The 23,442-nt window shown below is 45.5% G+C and overlaps 1 protein-coding gene and 1 long non-coding RNA gene across 3 annotated transcripts; one reads left to right on the top strand and one right to left on the bottom strand.

Moving 5' to 3' along the window:
• Window positions 1-714: 714 nt before the first annotated feature.
• CCDC43 (coiled-coil domain containing 43) lies at window positions 715-11,648 on the bottom strand. Of its 2 annotated transcripts, XM_015088023.3 has the most exons (5): window positions 11,391-11,643; window positions 7,122-7,209; window positions 5,412-5,547; window positions 3,885-3,943; window positions 715-2,324 (listed from the first exon to the last, which is right to left on the bottom strand). In XM_015088023.3, the coding sequence occupies exons 1-5, from the start codon at window positions 11,592-11,594 to the stop codon at window positions 2,137-2,139; spliced, it is 675 nt and encodes a 224-aa protein (XP_014943509.1). In that variant the 5' UTR covers window positions 11,595-11,643; the 3' UTR covers window positions 715-2,136. The 2 variants fall into 2 exon arrangements, with proteins under 2 accessions (XP_014943509.1, XP_014943510.1); XM_015088024.3 differs by lacking the exon at window positions 3,885-3,943 and having other exon boundaries at window positions 11,391-11,648.
• Window positions 11,649-11,657: 9 nt separating this feature from the next.
• On the top strand, window positions 11,658-23,189 carry LOC106989533 (uncharacterized). The gene is made up of 3 exons (XR_008294421.1): window positions 11,658-11,814; window positions 12,367-12,664; window positions 18,007-23,189. It is a non-coding gene; the product is annotated as an uncharacterized LOC106989533 (long non-coding RNA).
• Window positions 23,190-23,442: the final 253 nt, after the last annotated feature.

The following is a 23,442-nucleotide window of genomic DNA, read 5'->3' on the forward strand; positions in this document are numbered from 1 at the left end:
TGTCCTTCCACTTGAACCATCCGCTACTTTATAAAGTTTTAGAGGGTTGGGAATTAATGTTATGACTGAAATTCTGATTTTGGCTTAAAATGTCAATCACACTATAAAAGATACAGTTGTTTAAAATTTGCCCTTTGCAATATTGAACATTTTAGACATAAAGGATTTCTCAGCACCTGAAGTAAGTGGCTAACCTTACTCAAAGTCTAGGGAGCTGATCCTTTTTTCTTAAACATTAGCTCAGGATATGCCTAACTGTAGAATACATAATAGAAAATACATAATTGCAAGTACTCTTCAGGGATTCATGGATATAGCCTGACTCTGCTGCAGAGACCAAAATCAAAGTGAGAATAAACCAAAAATCCAAAATAAGGGTTAATAAAGTTGGCTCCCTCATACCCTATCTGTAGCCACAGCCTATTGCTGCTGCCACAGAGGACTAAAACTCCCAAAGTACTTCCAAGGCTTTCAAAGTCAATTTACTGACTTAACAAAAAAACACAGTAATCTTTCTGATCTCCTAATACCTAACCTCACAGAAAAGAAAACTGAGGCAGAGAATTTGATTCTAGGAAAAGGTTCTACTATTAAAAGAGCATATTGGACTAAACAAAATAAAATACAGAGCAAAATTCATCACATTCCTAAGTGACTATTCACACAATTCATTTCCATGGATAGCTGGAAGGAATCAGGATAAATCAGAAAACAGTGATTTAAATAGTTTATTTTTTTTAAAAGGTGGTTACTTTTTTAAAATGCAATGCCACGCTTATAGGAGTGTATAGAGGTGACATATCTTTTCCTTAACCATGCTTCTTTTTACCTTCTGCACAAAGGTAAAAATTTTTGTTAACCTCATAGTTAATAGTACAAAACAGAGGTCAGCAAACATTTTCTCTGAAGGACCAGACAGTAAATATTTTAGGCTTCACAGGCCTAAAGTTTTATCACATGTTTCTTCTTTTACAACACTTTAAGAATGCAATATTCACTGTTGACTCGCATTATATAAAAACAGACTGGGCCAAATTTGCTTGTCTGCAGTAGTTTGCCAACCTCAGGTATAAAATACCTACTTTGTCTTGTCAGGGAGATGCCTCCCTTCAGGCTTCTTGACAGTCCACTGCCTGAAGTAGAGAAAGGCCGTATTTACAACTGAATGTGGCTTGTGACCAAAGTAGAAACAGAGTTCCCGCTCACTTTTGACTCTCCTGGTTTCTCCATTCATTCAATAAATTTGTTGAGCACCCACAGCGTACACTCCTAAATATCTTTGTGTTCGCAGAGATTTCCAGTGTTTGTTCCTTAAATGCATGGTTCCTGCAGTTTGTCTCAACCTGTAATTATCAGGTCTTTATACTCATGTTTTAGGGCACATCAGGATTAAAATCTCTGCTAGTGCTCAAGAGGACACATGATTATAAAAAATGAATCTAGCTAACAATGATCTCCTTCCACCCAATACACATCCTTCTTCAAAACTGCAGCCTTTATGAGGAAAAAAATATGTGACTACACTTAAAAAGATACTCCTTTTCCTCCCATAAGTGAAACTTAAAAAAAATTGTTTTCCCCTCAAATCTAGAACATCCACCACATAATTTCTTCCATTTTCATAGGTCATTGCCATGTTAACATAATATCTAGACCCAGGTAGGGCTCTTCATTAGTTTTCTATTTCATCCATAAAACAATACATTTAGGGGTAAATAGTACTTTCAAAGTACTTTATGCTCCCACATTTCATCTCAGGAAAGGAGTCGTCATGATTCTGCTCCTTTAGGATGAAAACTGTAACTGTCAGCTTTCTGAATATTTCTGTTATCGATCCTAGGTAAGGGAAGACTTTTTAAGTAGCCAAAAGGAGCCAGAACTTCAAGATTAAAATATAAAAGTTGCCGCCATTCCAGATCTTTGGTACAGACATCAACTACAATAATCTGATTACCCACACCACACAGACATGGCACATTTTGTAATTAGAAGTGTTTGTGATTTTCCTTTTGACCATGTAAACAAAAGGGACAAAAGCACTCTGCAATGTTCTCTCATTTCTCTTAAATACACATGTGCACAATCAGCTCTCCCTTTGATCAAGTCCATGAGGAGAAAGAACAGAGTGGACCAAGGTTATCGCTTCCGCTCCCCTCTTTGTGTCCTTTTCTTTTCCTTTTCCTTGCGCTCCTGCTTGGCTAGTTTGTCCCTCTCCCTCTGCAGCTTGTCCTGTTCCTTCTTCCTTTGGGACTCATCCCGAAGTGAGTCTCGTTCCAGTTTTCGGGCATTGAGGACATCTTCCACATTGGTGTTTCGGAACAGAGCTACAGATGAGTTAAGGGATTAGGGTACAGGTCACACAGGCCTCAACTACTGCTCTTTCCTTATTCTTGCTGTCCTCCCTCTACATGTTCCTAATCTTTACAAGAAAACTCCTTATGATAATTTATCTTTGGTCTAATGGGAAATCCTGAAACTACCATTACAAACGTTTAAAATTAATCCTCAGAATAAAAACCTCAGACTTATCTAAATTTAAATGTTAAAATATTTTATGAAAATGAAATTTCATTCCAGAATAAGCACTTAGATCATGGCAGACTATTGTTGAAGTATCTAGGCTACTTTCAGTCAACAAGAATATCAATGTAACTGGCAAAATTTTTATGTACTTAGCACTATTAAAAATGGCTGGCTCAGTCAGTTAAGCATCTGACTTCGGCTCAGGTCATGATCTCGTGGTTTGTGGTTTGAGCCCCACATCAGGCTCTGTGCTAACAGCTCAGAGCCTGGAGCCTGCTTCGGATTCTGTGTCTCCCTCTCTCTCTCCCCCTCCCCCACTCATGCTCTGTCTCTGTTTCTCTCTCTTTCTAAAATTAATAAACATTGAAAAAAGATGCTTGAAAAGAGGTAAATAAGTTGTTTAACCTTACTAAACTTTATCAATTTGCTTTTTTCCCTACACCACTGAAGCTTAAGCAAAAACTATGTCCTAATAACCACAAACTCTGAATTTATAGAAGATACAAAATAAGTTTAACCAGTTAGAAAATACCTAGCCAAAAACTTTACCCCTCATTTCTTAGGACTTTAAAAATACAACCTGGGGTGGCTGGCTGGCTCAGTCGGAAGAGCGTTTGACTCTTGATCTCAGGATTGTGGGTTCAAACCCCATGCTGAGTGTAGAGATTACTAAAACAAACAAACAAACAAAAAAAACCAAAAAACAAAAAGCTCAGAAAAAGAACAAACCCCTGTTACTACCAAACAAGCTCCTTCCTACTCTTAAAACATAACTTTTATTGCTTTAGTGCTTTAAAATAACTCAGTCTTCCTCTTCTGTGATAATCCACCATACTTGTCTTTAAGAAGGTGGGTTCTTAAAAAAACAAACAAACAAACACACAAACAAAAAACAGTGGATTCTAAATGTAGAAACTTCTCATAAGTGATTCTTTTGGGACGTTCCTCAGCACTTGTTTCCACCTGTCCGTAATTTTAGCTCAAAAGTATTCAGTGTTTGTGTTCTCTTTCTGACAAATTATAAAGTCTTTGAGGACAAAGTCACATTTTAATCTTATTTTAGTTTGCTTCCATCACTGGGGATCCCAGTGCTATACACAGGGTGTATTGATTCTTATTTTCCCTTAGAAATTCTTAAGAAATCCTTCCTCCCTTCACAATACAGGTGAACATGTTTTCTTCGGGAAAAGTTCTTGTTAAGAGTGACCATTTATGGTTGTCCTAGGAATGGGGCTCACACGCTGGCCTGACATGAGTTCCTATTGGTAAAAGGGAGGCCCCAGCAATGACAGCAAAATAAAAACTGTTCCTCAAGAGTATTTGATGGAGAAACACTTGGGGATGGACACAGAGAAGGATACATTTATCAGAACCAATGTTCATTGTGGTGGCGCCTGAATCATCCTTCTCATCTGCTTCGGTGAGTGATGTCAAGGAAAGTCCGATGGAAAACAAAGGCTAGCACATCCCAACCCAACATCAGAAAACATTCGACGAAGTGATGGGTAGGAAAAGCATGCTGAAGAAAAACTGTCAGGGATGTGGTGGTAACCCCAGGAGAGTCATCTTTAAAAATCTCAACGAGGGGGAAATTATTCAGAGCTACTGTAAGATCCTTATCTCCTGGCAGCTGAAAAGAAACTTAGCCTGGTCTGGGTGGACTGGCCCAGGACTTGGAAGCCAGGGGATGGCGAGATGACTTCTAAAACAGTGCTTCTCAGGGGCACCTGGGTGGCTCAGTCAGGCGTCCAACTCTTAATTTTGGCTCAGGTCATGAACTCACGGTTCGTGGGTTTGAGCCCCCTCATTGGGCTCTGTGCTGTCCACACAGAGCCTGCTTGGGATTCTCTCTTTTCCTCTCCCTCTCTCTCTCAAAATAAAAAAAATAAACTTAAAAACAAAACAAACCAAAACAGTGCTTCTCAAAGCATGGTTCCCAGATCTTCCTGGCAACTTGTTAGGAAAGCACATTCTTGGGCCCCACACTGGACCTACTAAATCAGAAACTGGGGAGTGGGGCCCAGCAACCTGGATTTTAACAAGTTCTCCAGGGGAACCACTGCTTAAAACATTGTTCTTTTCTAGCCCAGGAAATGAGACTGTGTCATTGGAACCCTAGCTCTGCTGACCCTGGCAATAAAAACATCAGGAGAAGAACAAGTTGGCCCAAAAGAGCCTAACAATTATTTCCTAAGCTCGTGACGAGACAACTAACATTTCCGGTATCATGTCCACCACATAAGGCACCACATACTCCAGTCAAGCAGGCTCTGGAAGCTAAGCATCTCCTAAACAATTTCAAACTCAAAGGGAACCAAGCCTGTCTCTGGTCAAGGGCAACTGCCTTTGGCACGGTGCCCAAATTCCAGATTTGGGGATGTGATCTTTCAATTATGTGGTCGCTGGAGTATTAAAAAAAATAATGAGATTCAAATGAAACTGCCCCAAATTTGGGAATCCTTCATCCAAAATGATCTGTATTCTAGTCCTGGTTTTGCCACTAAATCTATGCATATCTCTGATTACACATTCCACTCTCACTGTCTCCGTTCCCTCATCAACTGGGAAACGAATATAAAGACTGGTTATACGTATGACACTGTACTAGGCAGAAAGGTATTATACAAATATAAACATACAGCTGCATCTTAGTTTCTGGAAATACAATATAAACAGTCCATTATTAAGGCATTATTTCTTTCACACTGAAGTTTCCAACTATCCCAATATCAATTCTCACACCCACGAAGGGCCAGAGATCAATGCCATTTCAGAGAGAAAAATTAAACTACACGGAGAGATTGGCAACTTCCCAAAGCTCACTGCAAACCAGCAAACATGTCTGACTTGAGCCTCAGGGGATGGACCCAAGACTCCAAAAAGGATATTCTTCTTCATCTGTCACATCAGCATACTGGGCCAGGAGGGCAGCTTTTCTCTGTTTCTCTTCTTCTGACACCATCCTGGGCTTCACCACAATCTGTGCCTGCTTCTCAATTAGGGTGGCAATGGCCTGTACCTCATCTGGGAGGGGAAGGGAAGGGAGGGACAACAAGGTTGTATGTAGGAGAAAACAAGCTCACCGAACCACCAGTCCACCCAGGCAGTGCTTGCAGGCAAGGCAATGGCATCTGCTGACTCTTTAGGGCCCTGGGGTTCAAAGGAGGTGCCTCAGGGGCCAAAGAGAAAGGAAAGAAAAGGCCCTGCAGGCTAGGCTTTAGGTCTTGTATCTATCTTCAATCAGAGCAGCCCTGCTTTAACCTGTTTTATAAATTGGAGTTTTGCTGCTTTACCAAAAAAAAAAAAAAAAAAGTCAGGGCGCCTGGGTGGCTCAGTCGGTTAAGCATCTGACTTTGGCTCAGGTCATGATCTCATGGTTGAGGAGTTCAAGCCCCACATCGGACTCTGCGCTGACTGTGCAGAGCCTGCTTTGGATCCTCTGTCTCTCTCTCTCTCTGCCCCTCCCCTTGCTTGCGAGCTCTCTCTCTCGAAAATAAGTACACATTAAAAAAAAAAAAAAAGTTGAAAAGCACTGCATTAGAACCATAGAAAATTTGGCTTCAAGCATGCAACTTTCTCTCCTCTCAAACCAGAAACATAAGAAGGAATCTAGAATCAACTTCTGCTGGTCCCTTTCATAATGATGATGATGCCAGGTGAAATATGTAATTTTTTTAAACGTTTATTTTTGAGAGAGACAGCATGCATGAGCACGGCAGGGGCAGAAAGAGGGACAGAGGATATGAAGCAGGCTCTGTGCTAACAGCAGCGAGCCCAAGGCAGGGCTGGAACTCTCGAACCACGAGATCATGACCTGAGCTGAAGTTGGACACTCAACCGACTGAGCCACCCAGGCAACGCCATAGATTATTTTAAAATAAAGTCAACTAAGTTATCCATTCTCAAAGAAAGGGGGCAGTGGTGTCCAGTAGTGGTTTTTATGCCTGGACTCACACTAGAATCATCTGGTGCAGCTTTTTAAAAAATGCCAATACCTGAGCCCCAACCCCAAAGACGTTTCTACAACTAGTCCATGGTATGGCCCTAGCACTGGCACGTTTTAAAGTATATCAAGTGATTCTAATGTACAGCCAAGACTGGGAACCAATGTGTAGTTTAGAATAGATTCAAGTTTGGCTTCTAGGATTTCAGTTTTCTGCAGTTAATCTGTCATACTAATGGTGAGTATATTAACCCACTTCTCTTTCATTTCCAGGGGTGACAAATTTAGCTGAATAAAGCAAAACATCAACCACAACTGTTATGAAATGAGAATACGGAAAAGGTAGGAGGTGGGAAAATATAGTTGGCCCCATACCTGCCATGAAAATCTACAAGGGACAGTAGAAAGAGGATGAAGAGGAAGAAAGCAAAAGCCACAATGGAGGGGACTATGGTCAGGTGGAATGGAAAACTGTAAAAAAGAAAAGGAAACCAACATCCAGCTAAAAAGTTCCAGTAAGCTGCTGGGTGTTTGCCAGCTTAAATTATCTTAGGCAAAATGCGTAGAAAATAGCAAAAACTCAAAATCCTCTAACAGCTGTACAGTAAAGGTCATTGGAAAAGGCACTGCAGTTTAGACAAACTCCCAACTCTACCTTCTTTTTTCACTTTGGTGACAACATTCTGACTTTCCGACCATCGTTCCACAATCTCCTTGCAGATGTGAAGAAGAGAATCTTCCTCCTAGTTGGAGAAATAGACCAGTTAATTTCCCGAGGCCCTCAGCCTGAACAAAGCCCATGCACAGGGCACAGCTTGCCTGCTGGTGAGGAGAAGTCACGGGGAGGATCTGGGGGCCACAGAACAAAAAGCATGTTTCTGTTTTGAGGCTCTGGAAACAGAAGTAATCCTGTGTCTGAGAATCCACACCTGCTAGGTCAAAAGCACCCACTCCATCCTGCCAGGCACCAGGGGAAAGGATTCCCAATAATTCAGGACAGTCTTCCTCATACTTTTGGAGCAAAAACCTGTTGCCTGAATCAAAGCCGTGAAATCTTTCTTGGCTGCTACACTCAACTCAGTACATTCTCCAAGGTTCATCCACTTTCGAGCTGGAACGTATCCGTGACCTTGCTGAGCTGACCCCACCTCTTTAGGTGATAAATGAGTAGATGGTCTCCTATCCAACCATCCTTTTGTTCACTTTACACAAACACACGTATCGTCCACACACATGCCAATCAATCTTCCTTACCATGATATAAGAAAAAGGATGTTGGCTTTGGTGTCAGACATACTTAAATTCAAACCCAGATCTATGAACAAGATTCTTAACTTTCTGAGCTTCACATCTTCCCAGGATTTTAGGAAAGATGAAAGACAATGTGTACGAAGTCCCTACCCTGCTTGGCAAAGAATAGGCATTTCAACAGATATAGGTATTTCCCTCCATTTTCATTATGGCTGCTTCACCATCTTCATGCTCCACTCTTCAAAATGAGCTGTCAGAGTTCACATTTACTAAGTGCTTAGCATGTGCCAGGCACTGTTCTAAATACTTCACATAAGAACTCTTAATTCTTTTTTTTTTTTTTCAACGTTTATTTTTATTTTTGGGACAGAGAGAGACAGAGCATGAACGGGGGAGGGGCAGAGAGAGAGGGAGACACAGAATCGGAAACAGGCTCCAGGCTCCGAGCCATCAGCCCAGAGCCTGACGCGGGGCTCGAACTCACGGACCGCGAGATCGTGACCTGGCTGAAGTCGGACGCTTAACCGACTGCGCCACCCAGGCGCCCCAAGAACTCTTAATTCTTAAAACAATCCCAAGATATAAGTACTATTCTCAGTTTATGGATGTGGAAACCAAGGCCTAGAGGTTAAGTAACTTGCCCAAGGTCATTAAGTAATAAGTGGATTAAAAAGGATTTGAACCCAGCAGTCTAGCTCTGAGCCCATGTTCTCAACCATTATATTATACCATCTCTCAAAGAAAGCGAGGAGAGATAGAACACAGACTTTTTTTTAAGATTTTACTGGTTTTTTAAAAGTAATCTCTAGGGGCGCCTGGGTGGCTTGGTCGGTTAAGCGTCTGACTTCGGCTCCGGTCATGATCTCACGTGAGTTCGAGCCCCGCGTCGGGCTCTGTGCTGACAGCTCAGAGCCTGGAGCCTGTTTCAGATTCTTTGTCTCCCTCTCTCTCTGCCCCTCCCCTGTTCGTGCTCTGTCTCTCTCTGTCTCAAAAATAAATAAACGTTAAAAAAATTTAAAATAAAATAAAATAAAATAAAATAAAAGTAATCTCTATACCCAACGTGGGGCTCGAACTCACAACCCTGAGATCATGAGATACACGCTCTACTGAATAAGCCAGGCAGCCAACCCTATTTTGGATTTCCTTACTTTCCACCCAACAAAGGATTATATCCTCTACCCTGTGTCCTTTTTGGCACTCATGCCAAACATACAAAACTTCTTTGGTCCACAGTTTCTTTCTTTAATTCAAGGAACCCCAGCAGGAAAAGTAAAGGAAGAAGAAGAAAAAGAAGGAAAAGGAGTGGCGAAGCATAAGAGAAAAGATGCTCTTGGAGGATGAGGTGGTTCATTCTCCTAGGGTTCACCCAGACCAAAGTAGTTCATTCATCCATTTGTTCATTTATTTATCCAGATACTGTCTGCCATGTTGAAGGCACTAAGATAAGTGATAAGAAATGAGTGAGAAACAGTCTCTGGTCTCAAGACACTGACAATTTAGAAGGCTAGTATATAAATAGCTGCCCTAAAGTGTTACTACCCCCATTAATGCAATAATCCTACTTAAAATTACAACTCACCCCTCCATTCCACTTCTGATTCTCTTATAATGTTCCTTTTTTCCCAGTACTTACTATTTTCTAGCATACTATATAATTTACTGCTTTTTTTTTTTCCCTGCTAGAATGTCACCCCATAAGGGGTGACAGGGATTTCTCTTTTGTTCCCTAAGGTACCCCAAGCACTTAGGGCAATGCCTGGTAGAGAGTAATCCATCAATAAAAACTTGATGAATCAATCAATCAATATAAATGCTACTGGAAGGAATTTTAAAAATGATAATAGAAAGCTTTTATTATTAACTGCTATTTGCTCCTGACAATATACACTGTCTTTGAATCTTAACTCAAGTTGCTGCTGACAAACTTCTTAATTCCTAATATTGAATCCGAGCCCAATCTGGTAGCTGATTTAGCTATGCCTTTTGTTTTTCCTAGAAAGGGATTTGGTACAATAGTCAGGGTCTTTTAGATACAGCCTGACTGACAAAAAGCAAGCAACACCGTGAATTATACATTTGATGTATACCATGTTCATTGTCCTTGCTGCTCTTTAAAGTTCCTTCTCAGGTGTTTCGTGTACAGGACCCCTGCCTCACCATATACTTCCTGGCCAGTTCTTCCCAAGGCAATTTCCTATATAGAAGGGCTTGCGAAAATCAAGAGAAAATTAAGAATGGTGTGTGAATCAGGCAGAGAGAGCGAGAAACCACCCTTAAAAATGTCTGTCTTCTGTAGTTCATGTAAACAAGAAGCAAATATAGAGAAAATATGGTTCTAGATAACTCTTCTCACTTCTACCAAGGGACTGCTAATAGTCTAAGGCAAATTCATGCTTGCCTTCATCAGCAGATGTGCAGTTCCAAATAACGACACCATGAAAAGAAGAGGTCAAGGAGCTAGTACCAATGAGTACCCAAGTTACTTCAACCTCTTTTTCACGGAGTCTTTAGAAACTTCCCAACTGGAAATAAAAACTAACTTAAATTGCTTGCCTTACACTCTTCCCCCCACCAACCTGCTATGTCATCAGGGTCCAGGAAAAGAATTTACTACGGCGCTCTATCCCCACCAAACTTGTAAGATGTATCACAAGCAGTGTTAAAACTTTCCCATTCATAGGTCAATCTCACCAGAGCAGACTTCGGGACTAAATGGGGCACCGTGCCAGGAGAACCTGAGACAGCTGCACTAGTATTATATATCAACCCTATGCCCAGTCATCAAACTGTGTTTCCACCAAGTAAGTGTAAATGGAGATGAAGGCAGCAGAATGGTCAGGTTGGAAAAGTGGACAATCTGGTGATTTACTACTTAAACACAGATTAAAGTACACATCTCAATTCTTGAATCTGCTTTTAAGAAGCTGGGTACCAAAAAAAAAAGAAGAAGAAGAAGCAGAAAAAGAAGAATACCAAGCTTCTCTCCCTCCCTTAAAACTCTGACCTTAATGGTCGCTTTGGCAGCACATATACTAAAAGCTGGAATGATAAAACTCTGACTTTATTTGCCACCTCCCCCAGCAAACATGGATGGTCACTGCATTTCTAAATACTGTAAAAGATCAAGCACAATATTTGCTTCAGTTTGGCCTAGGCCTACACCTATACCTAGACTTCTACCTCCAGCTTACCTTTTTTGAACTCCTACCTCCAAGATAGGAACTGAGAAGGTACTTCCTGCAGGCTTTTGTCATGGGATAGCACTGGGCACTGTCTCTTAAAGACCACAGACATCCCAGAGCACTTTACTCCTCTCTCTGAACACTGTCAACGGATGGGAATGAAATTGGTCGTTAGGCGTCTATGATAAAATTCTCATTTAGGCATTTCAGTGCCTTCGGAAGAAGACTCACTCAGCTCACCCACGGGGATCCAAGAGGGCCGTGTCCCCAGGAAAAAAGGAAAGCCACTCTTCTCTATGCACCTGCAACCTTCTGGCTTCCCAAAACCCTGGTTGGTGAGCAACCCCCTTCCCCCGCGTCCCAGAGCTCAGAATATTCCTCTCCCATGGGATACCACTAATCCTCTGGGACACAAGGTATGGGAAAGGGGGTACGAAGTACTGACAGGGGCCGCCAGGAAGCTAAAGGAACGAGTCCCGGCTTCTCACCAAGAAAGCAGAGAGGATCCCCTGCAGAGCATCCAGCCTCTCCTCTTCCTCCTCCTCCTGCAGGACACCCAGGATGTAGGCGCCGTAAACGGCTCGGTCCACTCCCAGCGCCTCCAACCGTCCGTCCAGCCACGACCCAAAGCCGCTGCCCCCGCCATCATTCTCGCCGGAGGCAGCCGCGGCCACTTCGCTGGGCGCCGCCATCTTGGGGTCAGGGTCCTGCCAGCCTCCAGGGCGCCTACCGCAGTGCCTGACGGGCCGCGCCGCGGGCGTACTGCGCATGCCCCTAGAGGTAACACACTCCCCGGCCCGTCGGGCGTAGAGCCAATCGACCAGTAGAGACCGGCTAGGGCATTTTGCACCTTCTAAATACAGCGCCAGTTGGCGACCGCATGGTTACGTCATCGCTCGGAAACCCTGGCAGGTGAGTATTCTTAACAGACTTTTTTACAGCTGGGGAAGTTCTGAGAGGTTCGGTAACTTGGCTAAAGTCACGCGGCTAGGAAGGGGGCTGGGATTCAATTTCGATTCCAGCGCTTCGGTGCATCTCACCGAGCTGCCCTTCCGCGCGCCTCGGTAGATACTACGCCGCGCATTCCCACACAGCTTTCAATAGGGAACCTGCTGACTCTGTTCAGAGTGTTGGGAAAATAAGTAAAGTTCTGCACCATAAGATGGCGACGGGACTAAAACAAGCTCTAGTTCCTAGTTTGGAGACTCCTTTTCCTAGGCTCTTCCTGCCCTGTTTGCAGCGCGGGAAAGCCACCACCAACGTGGAAAATGACGCTATAAATTACCCTTCCCGCCTGCATTTGGGGCTCAGATCTTTGGAGAAACTGTCTCCTTTGAGCCTGCAGGTGTTAAATAAATCTCCAATCCACCAGGATCTCCGCTTGGAGTGCCTTGGAGTGCCGCTTGGTTTTTCCGCCAGCGTTCCAGCCTGGTTCCGAACATATTTGGTTGGTTCCCTGACCAGGAAACCCAACTGCGCTGGCCCACTGTTGCCACAGGTTTGGGAGATGGGCGAGGCGGTGACGGTGACGGAGCGAGGAATCGCAGAGGAGAAGGGGAGCCCTGCCTGATTTTCGGCAGTACCCTCAGTCGCCCAGGCTGGCCCTGCTCCGTCTTTCCTGCGGTACTCAGAGAGACCTGGTAGGTGAGGACCTGGACCCGATGTCGGAACCAGTAAGGCTGGGGCCCCAACCCAGTCAGGGCCATTCAAAAGGCTGGAAGGGAGACCTGATCACTCCCCGGGGACCTCAGTGGTCTCACAGGTAAAAAATTCTGTGGGAGAGAATGTAATAGCCTCTGGTATATGTGTGTGTGAATGTGCAGCTCAGCCAGGCTTGCCCGTCGGTTCGAATTTGTGGCTCCACAGATGGGCACCCTTAAGGTCCCCAAGAGTCTCCGGAGTCTGAGTGGTGTCTTGGTGAAAGGCATCAGTCCAGGGCGGCATCGAATTAGACTCCCATCGAAAGTCACAAAGCTGAGCCCACCACGGCCAAGCCTTACCTAAAGTTTCCCTCCAGACCGCAACCAGTGGAGCAGCTGTTTGGTCCTCTCATCTGAGGGGATAACCCCTTTTTTGTCTGTCTCTGCAACACCGAACACGAGAAAGGGATTAGTAATGGGGTCAAAACAGTAAGCCCAAGATTCTTGAGGTCCTGCTTAAAAACTTTAAGGGATTCTTTAAAAGGGATTCTCAGGCGACTATGGGATGAAAATGATACCCAGGAAGCTAAGAACCTTTGGTGAACTAGAATGGCCCACGTTCAATGTAGGATGGCCCCCAGAAGGGACATTAGATGCACAGGTGTAGCGGGTTTGGCTAATAGTCACTGGGAACCCAGGTCACCCTGACCAATTTCCATATATCGACTCCTGGCTTGAAATTGCCTGAAATCTCCCACCTTGGGTGCGATTCATCCATAACAAGCAGAGTCAGGCAAAGGGTTTTAGCTGCCTCACCTGGAGAACCAAAGAAGCAGCCCACCGCTCCCCCGGTATTTGCGGGGGACCCAGAGGAAGGCCTTGTCTTTCCGCCACCTTATAACTCTCCACCCCCTGCCCCCCACCTTGCCCTGGGGCTTAAAACTCCTCCTCCGTCGATCTCTCCTCTAGCCCGGATCTGCCATCCATCTCTCCTTACCCCCAGACCTGGAGAACCCTCTCTCACCAGGGCCAGCAGCCAGATTGCAACCCAGACCAGACCTGACGCCCTCCAAATGCCAGTAAGGGAGACAAGAGAACCTGAAAGACAGAATGAGGACGGAACAGTCCAGCCCAGCCGTTCCATGGTGTATTATCAGTCCTTCTCTATAACCGACCTTCTTAATTGGAAGCATAGCACTGCATCATACTCTGAAAAGCCACAAGCAGTGGTCGACTTGATGGAGTCCCTCTTCCAGACCCACCGACCGACTTGGGAAAATTGCCAACAGTTACTCCGTACCCTGTTTAATACAGAAGAAAGAAGGAGGAGGATGAGGGAAACGCGACAGTACCTAGAACACCATGCACTGCCAGGCATCAATGACCCTGCTGCCTGGGCTTGAGCTGCCGTGCCTGACATGGGACTTCACCACAGAAGAAGGACAGGCTCACATCCATTGGTACCAAGAGGATCTCCTTCAGGGAATTTGAGCTGGAGCCAAAAAGCCCATGAACGTGACTAAAATAACATCGGTCACACAACAGCCTGGGGAGTCTCCCGGAGACTACCATGAAAGACTGTGTGAGGCATACCGTGTATACACCCTGTTTGATCCCGAGGCACCAGAAAGTCAACAAATGGTAAATACCTCCTTTGTGGCACAGGCTGTCCTAGACATCAGGAGAAAATTCCAAAAGTTAGAGGGCTTTGCCAGAATGAATATCACTCAGTTGATAGAGGTCACCAATAAAGTTTCATGAACAGGGAGGTCACAGCTGAGAGAGAAGCTGAAAAAAGACTAAAGAAGAGGGCCACCCTTCTCGCAGCAGCACTGAAAGAAACGGAAACCACCAAAAGGGGGAAAGGCCAGAGCCCCCTTAGCAAAGACCAATGTGCCTACTGCAAGGAAAAGGGACACTGGAAGAATGAATGCCCGAATCAGAAGGGGCTCCCAAAACCCAGCCAATATTGAGAGCAACCCCGAGATGGGAACCTCATTGGTCTGGCTGAGCTAGAATCAGACTGAAGGAGACCGGGCTCTTTCTGTCTTGGCCCCCATGAGCCCACGGTCAAAATGAAAGTAGGGGGCCAAACAATAACTTTCATGGTTGACACTGGGGCTGAACATTCAGTTATCACTTCCCCGGTAGCCCCTTTCAGCCAAAAGACAGCAACCATACTTGGGGCTACTGGGATGCGGGCAATACAACAACTTTCTGTCAGGCTCGACAATGTGAACGTGGGGCCACAAGGTCTGGCAGGAGTTCCTCTACTTGCCTGACTTCCTGATTCCCCTCCTGGGCCGAGATCTGCTCTCCACACTTGGGGCCCAAATAACTTTTGAACCCACTGGACACACTGAGCCTCCAATTAAACCTGAGGCAGAGGGAAACCCTGGTCCTGGCAATGACCATGCCAAGGGAAGAGGAGTGGAGACGTCTGTGCCCAGGCCCAACCCTGTAGTCCATCAGAATTCAGGCTTGCATTCCCCTCTGTATGGGCCAAAGATAACCTGCCTGGATTGGCCCGGAACTGGGCCCCCATCGTTGATCTGATCCCTGGAGCCCAACCCCAAAGACAAAGGCAATATCCCCTTCCACTCGAGGCTAGAATGGGCATACAGGAGCACCTGATCAAGCTCAAAGAAACAGGTATTCTAATTGAACACCAATTGGCTTGGAATACCCCACTCTTGCCAGTCAAGAAGCCAGGAGAAGGATACCGGCCAGTACAGGATTTGAGGGCCATTAACAAAGTGACTTTCCTTACACCCAGTGGCCCTGAACCCGTACAGCCTCAGCCAAGTTCCAGGGTCAGCCAGATGGTTTACATGCCTCGACCTAAAGGATGCTTTCTTCTGCCTCCGCCTGGCTCCTCAAAGTCAACCACTGTTTGCCTTTGAATGGACTGAACCCGTTACAGGCCACCAGATGCAGCTGACCTGGAAACTTCCCCAAGGCTTCAAGAACTCTCCCACTCTTTTTGGGGATGCACTGACTGCAGACCTCGCCAACTTTCCGAGGGAAACCATAGGATGTGTCCTCCTCCAATATGTAGATGATCTCCTCCTTGCCAACAACACCCAAGAGAACTGTGCAAGAGGCACAAAGGCTCTCCTGCAGCTCCTGTCCAACTCGGGGTACTGGGCCTCTTGGAAAAAGGCACAGATTTGTCAACAGCAGGTCCGATACTTAGGCTTCCTCCTCACAAAAGGAAAAAGAGAACTAGAACAGGAAAGGAAAAAGGTTATCACGTTACCACAGCCCCAAACAAAACGAGGCTTGTGTGAATTCTTAGGAGCTGCAGGGTTCTGTCGCATTTGAATTTCTGAATTCTCAGCCATAGTGAGGCCCCTTTGACCAATTGGGAGAGCCATAGCGGGAGCTCCCCACCTGGACTGAGGAAGCGAGGGCCACTTTCGCAGAAGTAAAGTCGGCTCTGGGACGAGCTCCAGCCCTGGGTTTACCTGACATAGGAAGACCTTTTAACCTCTTCATATGCGAAAAAGACAAAATAGCCCTTGGAGTTCTCAGAACATAGGGCCCTGGCAACGGCCAGTAGCCTACTTGTCGAGAAAGCTTGATTCTGTGGCCACAGGATGGCCACCGTGTCTTAGGGCACTAGCAGCCACAGTCCTGCTCATCAAGGAGGTGGACAAACTCACCCTGGGACAAACACTTAATGTTAAGGTGCTGCACGTGGTCACGTCCCTCATGAACACCAAGGATATCGTTTCCTCTCCAACTCTTGGCTGACACAATATCAAGGGCATCTCTCCGAAAACCCAAGGGTCACTCTCGAAATAGTGAGGACACTGAATCCAGCCACTTTCCTCCCCACGGAAGAAGGGGAACCTGACGATGACTGTTCCGAAGTAATAGATGACGTCTATACTAGCCACCTGGACCTCCGAGACCAGGCTATAACAAGCCCAGATATCACCCTGTTTAGCGATGGGAGCAGCTATTTACAAGAGGGCACGCGAAAAGCAGGATACGCAGTAACCACAACTACTGTAGTTTTAGAAGCCAAGGCATTGCCAGAAGGATGGTGGGCACAACAAGCTGAACTGTACGCCCTGACCCGAGCCCTCATCTTTAGCAAAGACAAACGAGTCAACATCTATACTGACTCTCGGTATGCCTTTGCTACTGTGCATGTACACGGGGCCATATGTAAGGAAAGAGGCCTCCTTACTGCTGCAGGAAGAACTATTAAAAACGAGGAAGAAATACTAACCTTCTCAAGGCTGTATGGCTGCCAGACAAGGTAGCTATCCTGCACTGCAAGGGACACCAGAAAGAAAACAACGCCGTAACTCAAGGAAATTGCCTGGCCGACAAAGCACCCAGAGCGGTTGCCTGTGATGACCCAGGCGAAGCTCCCATCTACACTATGACTCTCGTACCCCCAAGGGAGGCCTTTCTGCTCCTTTACACAAGAGGAAAGAAGTTGGGCCTCGACAGAAGGGGGCACACTAAGCAAAAAGGGATGGTGGGTCATGCCAAACGGGCGCATCTTTGTCCTGTCATCTGTGGGAAAACACCTAGTCAAGGAATATCACCAACTCACGCACCTGGGAAAAACTGCACTAGAGGCCCTCCTCAAAAAGAACTACTATGCAGCCAGCTGCTGGCATTATGCCGAGCTGTCAGTGAATGATGTGTCACATGTGCCAAAAACAATGCCTGGTCTGCCCCATGGCCCCCACCTGGCATACAAAGGATGGGGGCCGCCCCTTTCAAAGACTTGGAGGTGGACTTCACAGATAGACAACCAAATAGAGGATTCAGTTATCTTGTAATAATCTGCACATGTTCAGGATGGGTCAAAGCCTTCCTGACCAGGACGGAATGAAGTCGTGAGGTGGCCAAAGCTCTCCTATGGGAAGTTGTGCCTCGGTTTGGTCTGCCCTTAACCATAGGGCAGTGGTGACAACGGACCTGCATTTGTGGCAGACATTATACAAACCATGATCAGGTCCCTCAACATTACCTGGAAACTGTACACTGCTTACCAACCCCAGTGCTCAGGAAAGGTAGAGCAGATGAATCGCACCCTCAAGGAAGCCCTGGTTAAGTTCCATCAGGAAACTAATCTCCCATGGCCATATTTACTGCCACTGGCCCTCTTGCGTGCCCGATGCATGTCTGGGGCACTGGAATTCTCCCCCCTTCAAGTTACTATATGGGCGGCCTCCCCCACGTTTAGGAAAACTCCCAGGAGACCAACACCAGATTGGAGATAAGGAAATAAGGGAACAGCTTCAGGCCTTGGGGGCAGTCCTAAATAAGTTACAAAGATACACCATAGAGAGGGCTCCAATTTCTTTAGGGACCCCCGCTCATCCCTTTCTGCCACGGGACTCTGTATGGGTCAAAGATTGGAAGAGGGAACCTCTTAAACCACTGTGGACTGGGCCCCATACCGTTATTCTAACTCCTACAGCCCTTAAAGTTTCAGGTATCACCCCATGGGTCCATCACTCCAGAGTTAAGAAGGCCAACTCAGAGGAACCCTCAACCTGGTACAGTGATCCAGATCCAATCAACCTGCTTAAACTGACCCTCAAAAAAACACTGTCCCCTGAGGTCTCCAGCCCTGCTCCAGCCACACCCCGGAAGCTGGCTGGCCTGCGCACGGCAGAAGCTTGAGGAATCAACGTGTGGACCGAGCCTAGGGGTTTGGATGCAACTCTCCCAGCCCTTACCCCTTACTGGTATCATAGCCCTGATCTTGCTTCTTGCTGTTGGGCTAATAGAGACTGCATCAGCAAACTGGACAAAAGATGAATGTTGGGTCTCACATACCTCCTCTGAATGGGAGGACTATTAAGTATTGCCTGTATATTATGTTAACCTCTCTCACCCTCACGACTGCCACATACCCACCTTGCCCCCAGGATTGTTATAAGACAATAAGGACAGTAGCCCATGGTATCAGGAATGCAAGGGTATTCAGCTCCCTCACCTCCCTCCACAAAGATTGTTATAAGGGAAAGACACCCACCCTCTGCCAGTCGCCAGATGCCCAAGCACGTAAGTTTTGGACCGTAGAAATAACCCAAAATAGCAGAAGCCCATGTAACAAACAGAGTCTCCAGAAAGGAAAGCGAGTCTGCTATACATATCTTCCCCAACTAGGGACATCGGACGGGGGAGGAGTGCAAGATAGGGCCCTTCAAAAGGTCATAAAGAATACCTGGACCAGGCTAATACAAGCTGTAAAGGCAACCACTCCCCAGCATCCTACCAGGGTTTAAACCTTTAAGCCCTTAATTAAGTGCTTACCAATTCCCAGCTCCCAACGCTGGGCCAACACTATAAGTCCTTCACAAAGTGAATAACCACACCCAAACCTGCTGGATGTGCTTGCCTCTCAGGAGGCCTCTCAGGACTTACTTAGCCACTCCTATCGCCTTGGCCTGGGAAGCTCCTGACAATCTCACAACCAACACCACTTGTCTTGATTGGACCCTTGGCCACTGGGGTCCTTCTCACGAATGCTGATAATCTAACTTGTACGGTCCCTGAAGGTATGAACGGCACTTCCCTATGTGGGAGAAATACAACCTTAAAAAAGAATACAACCCTATGCTCAACCCCTGGGGTATTCTATCTGTGCTGCAATTCGGCCTACTGATGCTTGAAGGCCAACTGGACTCAGATGTGCTATTCCGTCTTCCTAGTTCCAGAGATAACTGTATACACTGAAGATCAGTTCCTAACAGCCTTTAGCCCCAAGTCCCGGGCTAAACGGGCAGTCCTCCTACCCGTCCTGATAGAAGCAGGAATTGCAAGGGAATAGGAACTGGAATAGGAGGCATAGGTTCATCCGTAAGGCTATACCACAAACTATCGAGAACTAAATGAAGACATGGAACGGGTAGCAGACTCCCTGGTAACCTTACAAAGCCAAATAAACTCCCTGGCAGCAGTGTCCCTCCAAAATAGGTGAGCCCTCGACCTCCTCATTTCAGAAAAAGGAGGGACTTGTATCTTTCTGGGGGAGGAATGTTGCTATTTTATAAACCAGTCAGGAATAGTCACGACTAAGATTAAGGAACTCAAGGAAAGAATTCAACGTAGACAACAGGAAAATATCAGTCAGTGGAGAGGATGGGATCTCACAGACTGGGCATCCTGGCTCCCTGCCGTGGCAGGGCCCCTACTTTCCATAATTTTACTTGTGACCATCAGCTCCTGTATACTAAGTACCTTGGTAATTTTATTGAAAACACTGTTGCCAAACTGCAGCACGTATCTTAGCCCTCCAGGGTACCAACCCCTAGAGCTAAAAGGTGATGCTTAATGAAAGATTTTTAAAAAGGAATCAAAGGTGGAGGGAGGGGGGCGCCTGGGTGGCTCCATTGGTTAAGCACCCGACTTTGGCTTAGGTCATGATCTCGCGGTTTGTGAGTTCGAGCCCCGTGCCGGGCTCTATGCTAACAGCTCCGAGCCTGGAGCCTGCTTTGGATTCTGTGTCTCCTCCTCTCTGCCCCTCCCCTGCTCATGCTCTGTCTGACTCTGTCTCTTAATAAATAAACATTTAAAAAAATTTTTTTTAAGGCATCAAAGGGGGGAATGTTGGGAAAATAAGTAAAGTTCTGCACCATAAGATGGCCGACGGGACTAAAACAAGCTCTAGTTCCTAGCTTAGAAACTTCTCTTCTGGGTACTTCTGCCCTGTTTGCCACGCATGCGAAAGCCGTGCCACCAGTGCAGAAGATGACACTATAAATTACCCTTCCCATCTGCATTCAGGGCTCAGACCTTTGGAGAAACGGTCTCTCTCAGTCCGCCGGTGTTAAATAAATCTCCAATCCGCCAAGATCTCCAAGTGCTGCTTGGTTTTTCCACCAGCATTCCACCTGGTTCTGTAACAACAATACCTGTCCTCACTATCGACTAGCACCACCTTTGCCTTTCCAAGCGCCTCTAGTATCAAAACTCAAGCTCCAGGAAACCTTCCGTGGTTCCCTGCAGTCTGTGTTAAGACCACTCCAGTGTGCTGCAGTTGCTTCTCTGTACTTAGCATGCTGCACTTAACGTAGTACTGGATGCAGTAGGTGCTCAATAAATGACCGGGCAACCTCAAGTCATTTTTTACTCGTTCATTCAACACTTAAATGCATATCTTTGAAGAGACTTCTCTACTCTTTTCCAGGCACTGTGCTAAGAGCTAAGTATGTGTGAAGAGGTGGTTTTAATGTCCCTGTATTAAAGGTAAGGAAACTGAGGCAGAGAGGCCCACAACTATGGGAAGCCTAACTAGAGGCAAGGGCTCATACATAACAACGAGAGCTTCAGCTGACTCTGCAAAACACCTGGCTCTGGGCTGAAAGGAATTACCCAAGAACCTGGGTTGGCTTTTCCTAAACTGCAGAGAGGCTGGTAGGTCACTGGCCTGACTCCTGCATTCACTAAATATTTATTATCTACAGCATGCATTGCTGCTAGCACCGAAAATGCAAAGATAAACGTCACAAAATCTCTGCTCTCAAAGGATCTTCAGTCTGGTGGGAACAGGCATGTTTAATGACAATATAGCAAGATAAACGTTTTAATGGAGACTTGTCCAATGGAGGTTGTAGTAAGGCGCACAGAAGATTAAGTCCTGTTGCAGTGGGGTTAGAGCTGTGGAGATGGGGGCTGCCTAGTGGAGATGGTACTTGTACTTTATTTAGAGAATGAATCAAAGTTCTTTTTTATAATTTTTTAATTTTTATTTTTTATAGATTTTTTTTAACATTTTACTTATTTTTGAGAGACAGAGGGAGACAGCACGCGAGCAGGGGAGGGGCAGATAGAGAGGGAGACACAGAATCCGAAGCAGGCTCCAGGCTCTGAGCTGTCAGCACAGAGCCCCACGCGGGGCTCAAACCCATGGATCATGAGATCATGACCTGAGCCGAAGTCGGATGCTTAACCGCCTGAGCCATCCAGATATCCCATGAATAAAAGTTCTTTAGGCAAAAAGACTAGAAGAGAAAGAGAGCAGACCCCGATGAAGGGAACTGTGTGCAAAAGTTTGTTAGGGACCTCCAGAGATTTATGTATAGCTTGAGCAACACAGTTCAGATAGAAGATTCTCAGGGAGTGACAGCACAAAGAAAGGTGAACTTCTATACTTTGCAAAGGATCTCTTGAGAGAGTTCCCATATTATTGAGATAATGTAAATGGATGGGCATGGAACACTGTAAAGCTAGGAAATACAAGATAGTGTGAATATTATCTCCATGACTGCTGTGTGCTTAGAATGTGACGGTAATGCAGTCAAAAGCCAAAGTCCTCCCCCAAAGACTTGCCCCTGTTTCAGTCCTCAAATACACCTTTTTTTTTTAAAGATTTTATTTTTAAGTACTCTCTATACCCAACATGGGGCTCAAACTTACAACCCTGAGATCAAGAGTCGCATGCTCCACCAATCAAGCCAGTCACGTGTCCCCTCATACACCTTCTAACCCAGTGGCTAACTTGCAGGTAGTGCTTGTCAGTTGGCCAACTTGGGAGCCATCATGACTCAAGGATCATAGCGTGAGGTCAGTACAGAGCCCCCAACCAGAAAAGTACCATGAGGTTTTGTTAGCTTTTTTTTTTTTAACTTTTTATTTTGAAATACTTACAGACATCATGAGAAGTTGCAAAAAAAGTACAAAGAGACCTGTGCCCCTTCTTCCGCTTTCCCCCAGTGGTACTATATAATTATAGTACAATATCGAAATCAGGAAACTGATATCGGTGCTACGCACAAAAGTTTTTGAAGGCATCACGAGCTTATCACAAAACTGAGTGAAGGCTGCTCAGACCCTCCATTATAAAAAAAATCCTGGGGTGCCTGGGTGTCTCAGTCGGTTGAGCATCCGACTTTCGGCTCAGGTCATGATCTCACAGTCCATGAGTTCCAGCCCCATGTCGGTCCCTGTGCTGACAGCTCAGAGCCTGAAGCCTGCTTCAGATTCCGTGTCTTCCTCTCTGCCCCTCCCCAATAACGCCTTTGTCCCTCTCTCTCTCTCTCTCTTAAAAGTAAATAAACATTAAAATAAAAATTTTAAAAAATCCTTATTGGCCATGTTATTACAAAAGTTCTTGCTCATAGTTAAAAAAAATTTACAAATGGACAAACGACAATTTATAGGAAACATCAATACAACGTTTTTCACTATAAAAAGATGCTGATGCATAATTTTTAAAATATGCAAATTAAATTTGGCGATGAGTTACCATGTTTGCCTCTCAGATCAAAAAGTCTTGGGGCTGGGCGCCTGGGTGGCTCAGTCCTCTGTGAAGTGTCTGACTCTTGATTTCTACTCAGGTTATGATCCCAAGGTGGTGGGACCATCCCACCTTGTTCTCTGTGAGTGTGGAGCCTGCTTGAGATTCTCTCTCCCTCCACCCTTCCCCCTCTGGCCCTCGCTCTCAAAAAAAAAAAAAAAAAAAAAAAAAAACTTTACAGAAAGTCTGATAATATGCTGTGTTGATCTGTGATTGGGTAGCAGGCACTGGAAAACGTTGAAGCTGGAAGTAAATCAGTACAGTCTTGTTGGAGGGCAATTTGAAAAGATCCAGCATTCTCCTTCTGGGAACTTATTATAATATGTAGATGTGTGCACAATGACATATTTTCAGGGATATTCATTACGGTGATACTTATTGCAGTGAAAGGACAGAAATAGTCTCCATTCTGTTACTGGGAGACTGGCTCAAGCTACAGAAAGGAGTACTGGACAGCTGTAAAAATGGAGGAAGCTCTTTATGTCCTGACAGGTAACAAAACTCAAGATAGATTGTTAAAGACAAAAGTGAGGCTCAGAACAGTATGTGATGTTTGCTTCCATTTGTGTTTGAAAGAAGGTGGGGTACAGAGAATACATACACATATGTATCCGTGCATGTGCA

Source organism: Acinonyx jubatus, chromosome E1, assembly GCF_027475565.1.
Source record: "Acinonyx jubatus isolate Ajub_Pintada_27869175 chromosome E1, VMU_Ajub_asm_v1.0, whole genome shotgun sequence".
NCBI lineage: Eukaryota > Metazoa > Chordata > Mammalia > Carnivora > Felidae > Acinonyx > Acinonyx jubatus.